General features: G+C 36.4%; 1 protein-coding gene across 5 annotated transcripts in view; it reads right to left on the reverse strand.

Annotated features, from left to right (window-relative positions):
• The window catches only part of SUCO (SUN domain containing ossification factor), a 79,534-nt gene that overhangs the window by 45,677 nt on the left and 18,160 nt on the right, over positions 1-15,697 (reverse strand). For 3 of the 5 annotated variants that reach the window (XR_008511459.2, XM_009240891.3, XM_003775495.4), the window contains exons 2-6: positions 13,023-13,137; positions 11,279-11,389; positions 8,625-8,779; positions 7,207-7,344; positions 6,830-6,980 (exon numbers count right to left, since the gene is read on the reverse strand). Coding sequence is in view for 4 of the 5 variants with exons in the window: in XM_009240891.3 (XP_009239166.1) it covers positions 6,830-6,980; positions 7,207-7,344; positions 8,625-8,779; positions 11,279-11,389; positions 13,023-13,137 (670 nt within the window). In the remaining variant the exon portion in view is untranslated. The remainder of the gene's footprint in view (positions 1-6,829; positions 6,981-7,206; positions 7,345-8,624; positions 8,780-11,278; positions 11,390-13,022; positions 13,138-15,697) is intronic. The other 2 variants (XM_009240903.3, XM_009240894.3) reach the window with 1 other exon arrangement.

The following is a 15,697-nucleotide window of genomic DNA, read 5'->3' on the forward strand; positions in this document are numbered from 1 at the left end:
ACCACCTGAGATTGGGTAATTTATGAAAAAAAAAGTTTAACTGACTCACAGTTCTGCAGGCTGTAAATGAAACACAGTTGAGGAGGCCTCAGGAAACTTACAATCATGGTAGAAGAGTGAAGGGGAAGCAAGCACCTTCTATACATGGTGGTGCAGGAGGAAGAGAGTGAAGGGGGAAGTGCAACACACTTTTAAACAACCAGATCACATGAGAACTCATTCATTACCAAGGCCCTGGGCAGCTCCACCCCTGTGGTTCTGCAGGGTAGAGCCCCCATAACTGCTTTCAGGAGCTGGTGTTGAGTGCCTGCAACTTTTCCAGGTGCACGGTGCAAGCTGTTGGTGGATCTAACATTCTGGGGTCTGGAGGATGGTGGCCCTCTTCTCACAGCTCCACTAGGCAGTGCCCCAGTGGGGATGCTGGGGGTTGGGGGTTCCCACCCCATATTTCCCCTCTGCACTGCCCTTTTAGAGGTTCTCCATAAGGGCTCTGTCCCTGCAGCAGACTTCTGCCTGGACATCCAGACATTTCCATACATCCTCTGAAATCTAGGCAGAAGTTCCCAAACCTCAACTCCTGCCCTTTTTGCACTCACAGGCCCAATACCACACGGAAGGTGCAAAGGCTTGGGGCTTGCACCCTTTGAAGCAATGGCCTGATCTGTACCTTTGTCCCTTTCAACCACAGCTGAAGCTGGAGCAGCTGGGATGCAGGGCACCATGTCTGGAGGCTGCACAGAGCAGCAGGACCCTGGGCCTGGCCCACGCAACCATTTGCAACCATTTTTCCCTCTTAGGCCTCCTGGTCTGTGATGGGAGGGGCTGCCATGAAGGTGTCTAAAATGCCCTAAAAGCATTCCCCCCACTTTCTTGGCTATTAACATTTGGATCCTCTTTACTTATGCAAATCTCTGCAGGCTTGAATCCCTCCCCAGTAAATGGGTTTTTCTTTTCTACCACATAGTCAGGCTGCAAATTTTCCAAACTTTTATACTCTGCTTCCCTTTTAAATGTAAGTTCCAGTTTTAGGCCATTTCTTTGTTTATGCAAATGAACACAGGCTTTTAGAAGTAGCCAGGCCACATCTTGAATACTTTACTGCTTAGAAATTTCTTCTGCCAGATACCCTAAATCAACTCTCTCAAGTTCAAAGTTCCACAGATCCTTAAAGCAGAGGCACAATGCCACCAGGCTCTTTGCTAAATCACAGCAAGAGTGACCTCTGCTCAAATTCCCAATGAGTTCCTCATCTCCATCTGAAACCACCTCAGCCTGAATTTCACTGTCCATATTATTATCAGTATTCTGGTCAAAACCATTCAACAAGTCTCTAGGAAGTTCCAAACTTTCTGTTATCTTCCTGTCTTCTGAGCCCTCCAAACTGTCCAACCTCTGCCCATTTCCCAGTTCCAAAGTCCCTTCCATATTTTCAAGTATCTTTTTAGCAATGCCCCACTTCTCTGGTACCAATTTCTATATTAGTCTGTTCTCACACTGCTATAAAAACTATTTGAGACTGGGTGTTTTACGAAGAAAAGAGGTTTAATTTTTAATTGACTCAGTTTCTTAGGCTGTACAGGAAGCATGGTTGGGGAGGCCTCAGAAAACTTACAATCACAGCAAGGGAAGCAAGTACCTTCTTTACATGGCAGTGCAGGAGGAAGAGAGTTAAGGGGTAAGCACTACACACTTTTAAACTAGATTACGTGAGAAGTCACTCGCTATCACAAGAACAGCAAGGGGAAATTCCACCCCCACAATTCAATCACCTCCCATCTGGCCGCTCCTCTAACATGTGGGGATTACAACTCAACATGAGATTTGGGTGGCGACACAGAGCTAAACCATATCAGACAAGTAAGAAAATTCAAGCATGTTGTGGAGGGTCTGTGCTATGTCGTGACAAGGTTCATAAAGGAGACTTTTATAAAAGAAATTTTGTGTATGATTAAACTTGGTATAATTAAAAGGAAATTGTTTACAATACACTTTCTAAAGAATGGTCTAACCGGGTGCACTGGCTCACACCTGTAATCCCAGCACTTCGGGAGGCCGAGTCGGGTGGATCACGAGGTCAAGAGACCGAGACCATCCTGGCCATGGCCAACATGGTGAAACCCCGTCTCTACTAAAAATACAAAAATTAGCTGGGCATGGTGATGCACGCCTGCTGTCCCAGCTATGGGAGGCTGAGGCAAGAGAATCACTTGAACCAGGGAGGTGGAGGTTGCAGTGAGCAGAGATCGCACCACTGCACTCCAGATTGGCAACAGAGCAAGACTCCGTCTCAAAAAAAAAAAAAAGAATGGTCTACATGTTAAAACCAAATTTTCTTAAAATGTTAATTTGCTAAATTACCAGAAATTTTGCTTTTCAATCTTGTAATCTATTCTTTTGAAAGCTTCTCAGATTCATTTAACTCTTTTAGCTTTTTTTGTCAGCTCCTGTGAGTTTTTCTCCTCCAACTACAACTGCCGTTGTGGCCTGAGAATAAAATGTTTAGTCTTACAGAGAGGTCTGTGGGAGCAGTGTTTTCCTCCAGTATAGCTTAATTCTATGCTGTTGTTTCTTTATTGATGTGTAACTTATTTTGGCTTTTGGTTTTGACTCTTATATTGCTTAGAAGCGTTTGGGGGGCTGGTAGGTGCCTGCCCAAATCCATTCCCTTTGGCCAGGAAGGGAGCATCTGTTCAGTCTGTTGGGGGCTATGGATTTTGATTTTTGTTTTGTATTCCTCCTTGTTGTCAGAAGGTGCTGGATGCAATGTTAATGGCAAAGATTTTATTTTCTCCTGTGCCAATGCTGAGATAGTATGCTGCCTGCCCCAGGTCCATTGTGTCCCTTGGTGGGAACCCTGTGGCCAGGGGACTTGGAGTCAGGGGACTTGTAGCCAGGGGATGTTCTGGGCCAGACAAGAGTAGAGGTGAGTGGGTACTCATTGGTCCTTGAACCCTTTTGAGCAGTGGGGGAGCAAAATAGTGTAATACTTCTTTTCGATCACTTTAGCCAACCTCCTAGGAAACACCTCTTTTGTCCTTGTTGGGTGCAGAGGCCATGCTAAGGCCCAACCGCAGATATCATGTTGTCACTATTCATCTTGTTTGCTCTCCCAATTACCGTGAGCTGGTGTGGGTAGAAACATAATTCTACAGTAAATATTTCAAAAATTATAGCATCAGGGCACCACCTTCATGGTTGCTAGATTCGTCATCAACATCCCCAGGATAAAGATTTCAATCTTCTGGCTTATCCAAAAAATCTCACAAACACCCCCCACAGACCTCCTAACTAACCACAGCAATCCTGAAATACCCAAACCCTTACTTGATAAGTGGAACGAACTCCCCCCATATGAACGAAATCCACCTGAACCTCCCCACCATTATCTGGACCCGGGAAGTTGGGTATGTATATCTCCAGTGCACTCATGATCCTACCTTCTGCACCTTTTGTGTTAATGACACTAAAGCAGAAGTTTCCCTGCAATGCTCTGAATACAACTCTAGCTGCCAAGATACCAATGCTGCAGCAAGGTAAATGGGATTCCGCTTGAAAGCAAGGAGACCATATATGGTGGCTTCTCCTGGATTAGAATATACAGGGGAAAAACAACTATCTAGTCTGGGAAGGTGGCAGTGCCACCCTCTTTCAGAAAACAAAGATTGTTCAACCACCCCCATTAGAATAGGGGGAAAGTATCTCTACAGACTCAAGCTGGCAACAAAGAATAAAGATCACACCCCATAGGGTCTCCATTTGTGCCCCAATTCAGCTCATTTTTCTTTGTGGCCATGAATGGGAAGAAGTCACACCCCATAACCACACCTGACTCTCCAGGTAGTCATCTGTTTTTTGTTTTTTAATTCTGAATAGTTAAAAGTCAACATCTGCTCTTTTAGGAGTAGCTTTCCCTTATGTATCAAAACTTGGAACTGAGATGAATATATGTTAGCCACTCTTGCCCCTTCAGAGGTCACAGTCATAATAACACCAGAAGTAAATGAGCAATAGGATTAATTCTGGCAGGAATCAGGGTAGCATACCCTTGGGTGGCTTTGCTTAAAGTGAACCCTAAACAACTTGACTCAAACCCTAGAATCCTTAGCCACCAACACAGGTCATGCACTAAAGAGAATTTAAGAGTCCCTAGACTCTTTGGCAAATGTGTTTCTCAATAACAGACTAGCACTGGACTATTTACCAGCTGAACAAGGTAGAGTATCTGCAGTTATTAATAAAACCTGCTGCACATATATTAACAACTCCAGACAGGTTGAGATTAACATTCAAAAGATCTATGAGTAAACTACCTGGATACAGATATAACCAGGGCACTTACTGCACTACAGCTGGTCAACTATCAAAACTGCCTTCACAAGTCTCAACCGGCTTTTACCTACCTCTTCTAGGACCTTTGAAGGCTGTCTTGTTACTAATTTTTGGTCCTTGCTTGTTTAACCTCTTAGTAAAGTTTTGTCTTAGATTACAACAGTTCCAGGTAAAGATAATGTTAGCACAAGGCTTCCAACTCATCCTGTCTCTGGGCCCCTATCAGTTATCCAGAGATTTTCACTTATCTGGTGCTAGACAGGGCCTACACTGTAAACTCAGCAGGAAGCAGTTACAGAAGATGGATCTCTGTCCTTGTGCAGCCTTCTTAAGATTAAGGAGGAGTATCTAATCTCTGAGGGAGGAATGAGGTAGGGAGGTGGGATTCAATTCTGGAGGTGGGTCTTGGACATCAGATCAAATTGAGTACCAGCTAAAACAGGTCCCAGATGGAAGCAAATTTCTGTAAGCCAAGCCCACCAACGTGCTATGTCTGTTTACCACTGCCACAGCAACACCTGGAAGTTACTACCTCTTTCCATGGCAACACCCAAAAGTTACCACCCCTTCCCATAACAACTGCCTGACAACCCAGAAGTTACCACCTTTTTCCTAGAAATTTCTGCATAAACTACCCTTTAATTTGCATATAATTAAAATTGTATATAAACATGACTGCAGAAATGCTTCTGAGCTGCTATTCTGGGCACAATGCTTATGGGGTAGCCCTACTCCACAAAGAGCAGTACCTCTGCTGCTGCTGTACACTGCCGCTTCAATTAAAGTTGCTGTTTAATACCACTGGCTTGCCCTTGAATTCTTTCCTGGGCTAAGCCAAGAACCCTTCCAGGCTAAGCACTAATTTTGGGGCTTGCCTGTCCTGCATCAGATACATTGAGAAAATAAACAAGAAACATACACTTATAAAAACTTACCTAGCTGAGTTACTAACAAAGTAAAGCTCAAATACAAAAACTGCAACAAAAACAACATACATTTACCCTTTGAAGCCCAGCCAAAGAAATCACTATATCCTCCTAGCAACAAATAAGAGAACAAATACAATAAAAATCACTTTGTAATGCATTGTCTATAAACGATACAACAAAATCAGTTTGTAAAGCATTCTCTGTATAAGTATGGCAATCAGTGTCTCACAGATCCTTGAAGTAAGAGGCTAGCACAAGGCATCAGAAAGCAAATTCTCTCCCACTCACACAAACTTAACGAGGCAGTTATTCTTAAGTAGATACGACATAAAACTATTGGCTATTACTCATAATGTGCTCATTATCTGCCATGATTTTTCTGGGATACTAATTCATTTAGAAAGTAATTAATACAGTTAATTAAAATTCTACTCTTTTGCCGATTAGCATAGACTCACAAACAGTTTAAGTCAGGTAATAAATTTCAGTCTGCTAAGGAGAACAAGCAAATCTAGGACAAAGTTAGCTGCCATGCTTGAATTTTACACTTGACATTATTATAAATACCTTCAAAGATGTGTTTTAAAGTTTGTCTAATTTTATTCATGGATGTGATATCTGACAACTAAACTTTAACATATGCGTGATTTGGTATCACTGAGAAAAGTAGGTCCTTCAAGATGTTAGACTATGAAATGCTGAGCTCCTATATTTGTAAGAAACATCATCAAAACAGTTGGGCCCGTGATAGTGAAAGTCTCCAGAATGAAGTTTAGTTAGTCGTAAGTGAATATTCACTGAAAATACGTGAAAAAGAAAGCAGAGAACAAAAGATCCCCAAACTAAAGAGGAATAAATATGGATGTGGTAGTCAGCACACTGAACTATTCTTGGACCCTATTTATTCTTGTTTTTGTTAAGTTTATGGAATATACTTCATCTCTGTAACTTAGTTATTGCTTACCTGAGGGAAGTTTAAATTGCTGTGTTGATACTACTTCAAGAAATTCTACAGTACATGAAGTCAAGGTAGAACTCGGAGAAAAGAAAGTAAAACTGTTCCACTGTGATAAGCCCTGTCTTAATTATAAGAATCACACTCTAAAATATAAGGTGGTCTGGTTGTATTTTGCACACAAATAATGAAAGGTAATATGTTTCATTAAAATAGTTCTGACTGAAGAGCCTAAATTTAACCTTGTATTATTAACTTATATTCTGAAGATAATTAAATGTAATTAGTCATACCTTCTTCTAGATAGCTTTCTAAGAAGTGGATTAAATAAGGACTTCATGTATCTGGTATCAAACAGCTGTGGGTGGCACAAAATCATTTAATAATATATAACCTAAGAGAGTTCACACTTGAAACAACTTTATGTGATAAACACTATATTGGAAACAGAATCACTTGCTCTCAGGGAGCACAGTTCGTGTTAGTTCCACATGTTATTGTCTACTTAATCTCCCTGATTTTATGACAAATATAGTTAGCAAATTATTATGAGCTTAGCTAATAACAAAAATGCATTACATAAAGAAGTAAGAGATAGTGCAAGTTATATACCTACCTCATTTTTTAAATTATCTGAAGCATTCAATGCAGATTTTGGATCACCACCACCCTGTTCACTTGCTGAAACCTTTGATTCAAATTCTGATTTTGTTATCTTTCCTTTACCATGTGAAGATGATACATTTTCTATATGCTGGCCAACAAGGCTGTTTAAAACCAAAAGATATATTAAATAAACAGATTTTACTGGATAACAAATTCTATACAATCTAAACTCTTTTAACTCATGCACAAAGTAAACCAAGGAAGAAACACAAAGAGATCAGCTTTCTCTCAATCAAAGTGGAATTTAACATACACCAAAGTCCATTCAAACAGGACACTGCTGTTATTACAGAATCATAAGAAGGACAAACAACTGCTCCTACCCACCTGTCAGGTGGACTGACAAAGGAAGGTTGTTCAATTGGAGCACTAGCATCAAGGGCCTCACCAACATCACAATCAGTTTCAGACTGCTCAGTTTCACTTGGTTTGGCTATTGGAATAGTACCAGATTTTTCTATTTCACTAAAAAAAGAAACAAGAAACATAATCTGGTAATTAAATAAACTTGAGGTAATATACATTAAAAACACTATTAGTGATTTCCAAAACATAATGTAAACCAAAGAAAGAAAATTTTAAATCATGTAAATTGCTGACTTGATCTGTTATTGTCCTCAGCTTCTAAATAAGTACTTATCAAATATGAGGTTAATATTTGGTCTTTCAAAAATAAGATTTTTAAAAATTACTTATTCTCAATGTATCTTCTCTAAAGTTTAATTTCCATCATTACTATATTAATTCTACCAGCATTAAAGTTGTTACTTATGGCATCCTTCAAAAGTCATTATCTCAAGACATTTTACTAAAATTTTAAGGTGTTCTTAGAATTTCATTTTTAAAATATAAACCTTCATATTTTTCCCTGCCTCACCTCCATTTCATTAACCAGTCATTTTTAATATAATGGGAGTACAGAATTCACTCTTCAGATATATAGTATCTAGCCTTAAATTCCTTCTGATTCATTTACATTTAAAAGTTTAAATGCTATCATTATTTCTCAACATGTCTTCTGTTCCCTGGCCCGTACTAAGACAAGCTCCTAAATGGTAACCATAATATCTTGTGCAACTCCTTCAACCCAGGCCCTTACATTCTTGAGAAGCAAGGGTGATATTAACTGACACATTTATCCTATGTACCAGTTATTCTTCTTGCACTTTATTTATATTAACTCATTTGATAAAGGAAATGCTTAATGTTGTATTAAGAGAAGGACATTTTGTTTTGTTCTTTCGACTGCTACAGGAAGGAGCTAGAAGTACATAACAAATTTTCTAAATTAAGGATCACTTAAACCTAAACACTCTGAATATTTATTATCGAGTTTGAAAAAGGTAGCGATTCACATGAAGACATAAAAATGAATGAAATGACAGTGATACTTAATGGAAATGAATAACCTGACATTTGAGTTGATAATTATAGGGAAGATAATTCAAATGAGCACTGTTTCCTAAGTAGAACCTTACTTTGCTTAGACTATATAGAGATCTCACATCTGGTATCTATCAGCTTCATTGAGTTAGTTAGCTAAATAAACCTGTTACAAAATCATTACATTCAAAACACACAAAGGCATGCACACATACGCACACAAAACACAAGCACTGTAATTTAGATCTGCTATATAGCCTAAACTTCAAACTTGAGTATCAAGCTGCTTTATCTTTTAAGGAAATTTTTCTATCACTAACTAAGGAGATTCTTTTTTGTGTTTGTTTTTTGTAATGACTTACTCAAGCTTTGAGATTGGAGTGATTTCTGAGGTAGATGAGCTGGAAATATTTTCAACAGTTTCACTGTCCACAACTGCATTGGAAGATTCTTCATGCAAATCAACTGTAGGGAGTGTCTCCACCACCGGTGGACTTAACTTTTTTGACTCTGTATTCTGTTTAAAAAAACAAGTCAGCTAAATTAAATGTTGAGATTAATATAACATCTCTTAAGCAGAACAGGCATTTGTGGAAAGCATTTCTGAAAAATGACAATATAAAAAATGTTCACTAAAAAAGTACTTTTATAAAAATCCTTTCTTCCAATATTACCACCCTAAGGAATATATTTCATATGAAAATACAGGCCCTAAGCATTTTTCATGGCATTTCATAAACTAGGAAAGCACTTTCTCCCTACCTATTTCCTACTTTGCATCAGGACCTACAGAGATTTCCCTCTTCTCTAATTGATGAATGATAGTAGCAACAAAGAAACTCTATGGACATGTACAAAACAGTACAATACATAGTTCTTGACCCTGAGCAGTTTAGGAAATAATGTGTATCGATAAGCAACAATATAAGATATGTTCAAGTAACACCATGAAGCAATAAATGATTCTTGCTGCTCCTTCAGTCTTGAATGCCCTGGGCCTTTCAGTCCTCCAAAACACAATGTGAAATCTACCTAACACCTGTTCATATTTGAAAACCTCTATCAGCACCTCCTCCTCCAAGAGAAACCCTAAACAGAATTAACTACTCCCTTTCCTCTATGCCTCCAGTGTTCTCTGTACACTTTTATCATTGCATCTATAACAACTCAATTGCCATTATTCATGTCTCCCTCTCTTCTTCAACTATACTATAAATGTCCTCAGTAAGAACTATATTCTCTTGATCCTCATATTCCCAGTGTCTAGCACAGTACCTAGCACACAGTAGGCATTTAAATGCTCAATAAATGAATATCAAGTGAGAGGTACTCATGTTCAGCTCAAGGAAAAAGAAACTAACGACTATTATGAATTAGAAGAGATAGGCATTAAAGAAAAGGAGGGCCAGTACAAGAGCAGAAAAAAACATCAAGGCATGCAGTCCGGAGAATATAAAGTATGATCATTTGGGGAATTATTTACACTGAAAAATTAACAAAAAAATATAAATAGTCATCTGCATTTTTATGATGGAGGCCTTGAGAAAATGACTACTGCCTTATTATCAAATACTATATTACCATATGAACATGTATTCAAAATTTAAAAATTAATGAGATACTTTACATGTTTTTTTTTTTTTGAGACAGAGTCTCACTCTATCGCCCAGGCTGGAGTGCAGTGGCATGATCTCGGCTCTCTGCAACCTCCGCCTCCTGGGTTCAAGCGATTCTCCTGCCTCAGCCTCCTGAGTAGCTGAGACTATAGGCGTGCACCACCACACCTGGCTAATTTTTGTATTTTTGGTAGAGACAGAGTTTCACCATGTTGGCCAGGCTGGTCTCGAACTCCTGACCTCAGGTGATCCACTGTGCCCGGCCTACATGCTATTTTTTAATTAAGTCTTCAAAATCCAATGTGTATTTTACACTTACAGTAAATTTCAATTTGGACTAGCCACATTTCAAGTGCTTAATGGCCACATGTGGCTAGTGGCTACTGTAATGAACAATATAGGTATACAAGACATGGTAAGCACTCGGAAGTATTTGAGCACAACTACATCATAATAAAAGTTTTATGAATAATGGTACGAGTGTTCAGGATAGTCATACAATTGTAAGGGCTACAAGTATCACTTTTCTCTTACTCCTATGCATAAACCCTTGACAAATGTCTTCCAGAATCCAATAAAATGAAACTAATTCTATTGCTTTAGTTAACTCAGTAAGTTATAAAATAGCCCTGGCTCTTGCAAAAAGTACAAGGTTAAAAAATAAAAAACGAAAAAAAAAATAGCCAAGGCTGTATTTTTTTTTTAAAAAAAAAAGAAAGAATTCTCCCTCATTCTGAGTTGAAATGTGTGTTTTTTTTAAATATTCGAGATTTTAGTTTTTCCTTAGTCCTTCTGCCTACAGATCAAATATCCCGTTCCTTCAGCCATTACTGATATTACATGGTTTCCAGATACCTCAGCATTCTGATCAGTTTATGGTGTATAGTCTAGTTTTTAGTATTTTTCATAAAGTCTAGTGCACAAAATAAACAATATTCAGAATGCAATGTGAGAGAAAAAGAGAAAAAACATATTTTGACCTATTATCTATTCATACCCACAATAAGTGGAAATCTTGGTTATCAAAATACTCTGTGTTCTACATAAAAATACTTCCTTTTGTTCCAAGTGATTCAGGTTAGAAAAAAATTTCCTAACAACTGAAAATCTGAAGAGACAAGATACATCATAATGAACCAAAATAGAACTGAAGAAGAAATGAGGATTTATACTCAAACCTTTACTACCAAGAGACTAGTCACATTTATTATTATCTGTAATTTTACATGTTCTCAAAAGCAGTACTATTAGCAGGTAAGTAATCTTAAGTCCAGTTACAGAGTACCTCAAAGTGAAAAAACTAACAATACACACACAATATGGTGACCAAACAGAGGTTTTCAGTCTTGTGAAGTGGTTTGAAATGACATATTATTAAAAATCAAAGCAACATAGCTTACTTGTACATCCACAATAGAATCATCTTTTAATTTATGTTCTTTTGGAGAAATAGGTAAATTTGAACCTGATTTTCCCAATGATTCGGCATTGATAGGTCCCTCTCTTTCATCCTATATAACAACAACAACAACAAAAATCACCTGATAAAACTGTTTTACAAAACAGTTATAAAGCAATATGAAGACGGTTTTTTTCCATACTTTAAAACCAAAAAACTGACTTGTGTATTTGACTCTAATTAATTTCATTGTTTACAGGATTATTGTCTATTTCCTTGAATCCCCTCATTGCTACAACACTTAAAATGTGCAATACACCAGTTCAAGAACTTCATTTGATTTCTTAATAAGCATTTTAGTCTTACCATCCAGCACCATTTTAAGCACCTAGTAAAACTCCAATAAATATCTGACAAATGAAGGTACATAAAGCTCTTTCTTTCATCTCTTGACATACATTCAAGTTAGAATTTCTAATACCTTTATGCCTTCTAGAGTGTAACTTTCATAAAAGTTCATATTCAATCTTTGTTAATACCTGAGCCTATCTAGCTTATACTAGGTATCTAAATGTTTACTGAAAGAACATGCTTTCCCCCTTAATGCTTTGCTTAAATTCACTTTTATGACATTTGTTTGCAAAATCCTTCATCAAAAAGGGGATTAAATCAAAATCTTATATACTGTGTGGGTGAAAATACAAAATTATAGTTTTTTTTGAGATATGCGGCAAGTCTTCAAAATTTTAAACACTCCATCCCAGAAATATATCCAACATAACTTAAATTTAAATAATCCACTCTAAATATGCCAAAAAACCCCTCAAGTATGTAATTGTAAGTATGTGTTGATACACACACCCACACGTGTGCACACATGGCAGGGAACAAAATGCAAAAGTTTGTCAATAAAGAACAACTGATAAATAATGTCTATATAACAAGATTAAAATGCAGCCATTCAGAATATATCAACATGAAAAGATTATATATGAGCTATCACTGGAGGGGAAGGGGGATGTCAATTTGTAATATATTTATATGATATTTTCATGGAAATAAAAATATTAATTTGTGGGCATATATAAAGGTGTTATCTATACCCACAGAACAAGGTCCAAACATTTTCACAAGAAATAGTAAACTGTTGTTCCTTTGGAGAAAGGAATGAGACATAAATAATAAATATTTTATATCAATATAAATTACTTCAGTAATTTTAAATAAATACACTGAAGTTAAAGGCAAAAGCCAAATCAAGTCAATACTCTCCATTTATCATTTAGAATGGTAAAATAATACATGTTTTAAGACCATGAGGTTTTTTGGAGTCTTTATATTTACTGCACCTAATTACATAAAACAAAGTACAAAGCCACTGACTGTAGATTCTCCCTGGAATACTCATTTCTAATAGTTTTTATTTGCAAAATTGGGGTTTCTTTAAAAACTCTATTATAGATCATTAAAAACAAATCACTCGTTTTCAGCTCTCTGAACATGCACTACCCTATATTATAGGACTGAGGATGTTACAAAATTCCAAATACAAGCAACAAGAATAAACATATAAATATCTCTGAGCCATCATAATTTAAGAATTACCTGAGTAATAGCAAAGAAAAATACGAATCTCCACCAAAAATTATGGCATGGCATTTTTGAAATTACTTTTATTCTGAATGTTTTCAGACACTCTCAGAAAGCTGACACACAAATTATAACGTTAACTTTATTTAAGGCACCTTTTTCTGGAATTGTACATCTTCATTTTCTAGTGCGCAGTTGTCATCTTGAGAGTAATATGATGACGCTGAAGCTGAAGAACTCTCTTTACAACATACACGCCAGCTGGGAAGCCTGTAAAACACCCACCACCACCACCAACAAACAGAAAAAGAGAAAGAGAAAGAAAGAAGAAAAGTTGTTAAGTCAACATATTTCTATATGGGCTAGAATTTGAGGCGCTAGACAGATGGTTCCTATCCTAATACCTTTTAACAATTTAATGATGAAAATCAATATGCATAAGAAAAACATAAACATTATTATCAGCATTCCAAGTAAGATATTATGAATTCCATGAAGGTACAACAGGAAAGTCTTCACCAGAAGCAGCATCTGATAATTATCACACAAGGAACACAGAAAGCTGTCAAATAGCTAACCTCCTCGGAAAATACCAGTTCTTATAAATTCTAACAAATATTTAAGAACAGATAATCCTAAAGTTACCTCAACCGTTTAAAAGCATAGAAGCTTCCAAATTATTTTTGCATAGAGAACCTAACAGTGATATCAAAAACTAACAGAAATAGCACACACATGAACGAATACTAGAGGTTAATAGTACTTATGAAATAACATGCAAAACTTATCAAGAAAACAATAAAAAAGAAAGTCTCTAGGAACACACCAAAGGAGAAATATACTACAATTATTATCAAGTAGAGTTCAGCTCTGACGTTCAAAACTAGTCCAACATAATAAAATCAACTTGATTTGATATGCAAAAATATCAAGGAAAAATATCTTACGATTATATCCATAGCCACTGAAAAACATCTGATAAACTTATACATCCATCAATGTTTTAAGAATCAATAATGAAAGAGGAATAATTATATATTTAACATGGAAAATACATATGTAACACATAAAACTAAAAGTCAGTATTATACTTAGTGAGGAAACCTAAAAAGAAACCTATATAGATCTGAAATAAGACAAGAATGTCCATTTTCATTAGCATTACAAAACATGAAGATAAAAGAGGCATAAAAATGGAAAAGACAGTAAAATTATCTGTAGTTCCAAATAATGAGTGTATCTGCATTAACTGCAGATGAGTTTATATAATTGGAAAATTCAAAAGAATCACCTATTAAAAGAAGTCCCAGATATAAAAATTATATTCCCAAGTATAAAATTAACAAGCAAATCAACACTCTCTCAAACCATAACAAGTACTCATTTATGATAGAAACAATAACGTGTCCAGATAGAAACTTGGCAAGAAATCTTCTAGTAAGTAGAACTGTTTGAAATTGCCAATATTTGACAATCCTTTTACTTGGAAAAAGTGTCAATTGTGGATATATATAGGAGTAGTTTGAAATAATATATAGGGGTAGTTTGAAAATCACATACTGAGGTGGTAAAAAGGGAGACTTTTTATATAAAAAGCCAGAAATAGTCAAGAATATTCTTATATGAGGGGCTAGGTCTATATGAAACTACAGTAATTACAGCAATATGATACTGAGATAACAAAGGCAAAGGAAACCCCCAGGGTGACTAGAAAGACAAATCCCAGGAAGATAGCTGTAAACAAGGAATAGAGGGCAATCAGTCTAGGTTAGTTTATCAGAAGCACCCAAATAACACCAGAAGAAATGGAATGCCTAGGTTTAAAAGACAGACTTTGGGGATTTAATCTTTTCTTAAACCTACTGCTTTCATTTTAGAAACTGTATTTCTATTTTTTTTTTTTCCCCTGAAGGAAGGTTTTCAACTTGAATGCATGGTGACAAGTTTTTCTTGTGGCAACCTATGATCTTTAATACTTCTAGGCATCCTGCCATTTTAAGGGTGTATGTTACAACTATGTGTCTCAAAAAATAATGGTTAAGTGTTAGGGTAAAAGAGAAATCGATTCATTCTTACTAAAAAGAACAGGAGAGGGACTCAGGAAAAATTTTCCAAAGGATATAGCTACTGAAGAGCCAAGGAAGATTTCATTAAGAAAGCAGAAAACATTCTTTATTGTGCCAAGGGAAATTTCATTACAGAAGAAAGCATTCTTTAATGTGAAAGTGATTGAAAAAAAAAAAAACCTTTTTAAAATGATATCCAATGGCTTGCAATGACAGCTTTTTATATCTGCCTAATGCAGAATTACTGAACCAGCTATCTTTAACAATTGTTTTTATCATACTATCAAATCTGGCAAAATAATGCAATAATGAATTCTAGAAAGACACATAAATGTGCAATAAAGAATACGCTAATATGCAAATGAGCCAAGCCTAATAATTGCAAAGGAGTCTGCAAAGGAGTCTGCAATTATTAGGCTTGGCTAATAAAACCAAACTGGAGTCTGTCACTTTCAAATGAATTGTTTTCCTCTGAGTTTTAATGAAGACACTTTACAAGCATGTAAGATTACCCAGTAAGTACCAATTATTACGTCAGGAAACATTAGGGGTAATTTTCAACTCATTTAAAAATTTGAGTAAGTATATACAGTTTTAAGAAAATATGAAAACAACAAAGTAGCCATTTTAATTAACATAGAAACCAAAGAAGATGGAAAACATTATGTTATTAAGACAGCGATTTATTATCTATGAGTAAAAAGAAGAAAGAATTACAAATATATATGCACCTAACAATGTAGAAAATATACTACAACCACTGG

The sequence above is a fragment of the Pongo abelii genome, chromosome 1 (assembly GCF_028885655.2).
Source record: "Pongo abelii isolate AG06213 chromosome 1, NHGRI_mPonAbe1-v2.0_pri, whole genome shotgun sequence".
Lineage (NCBI taxonomy): Eukaryota > Metazoa > Chordata > Mammalia > Primates > Hominidae > Pongo > Pongo abelii.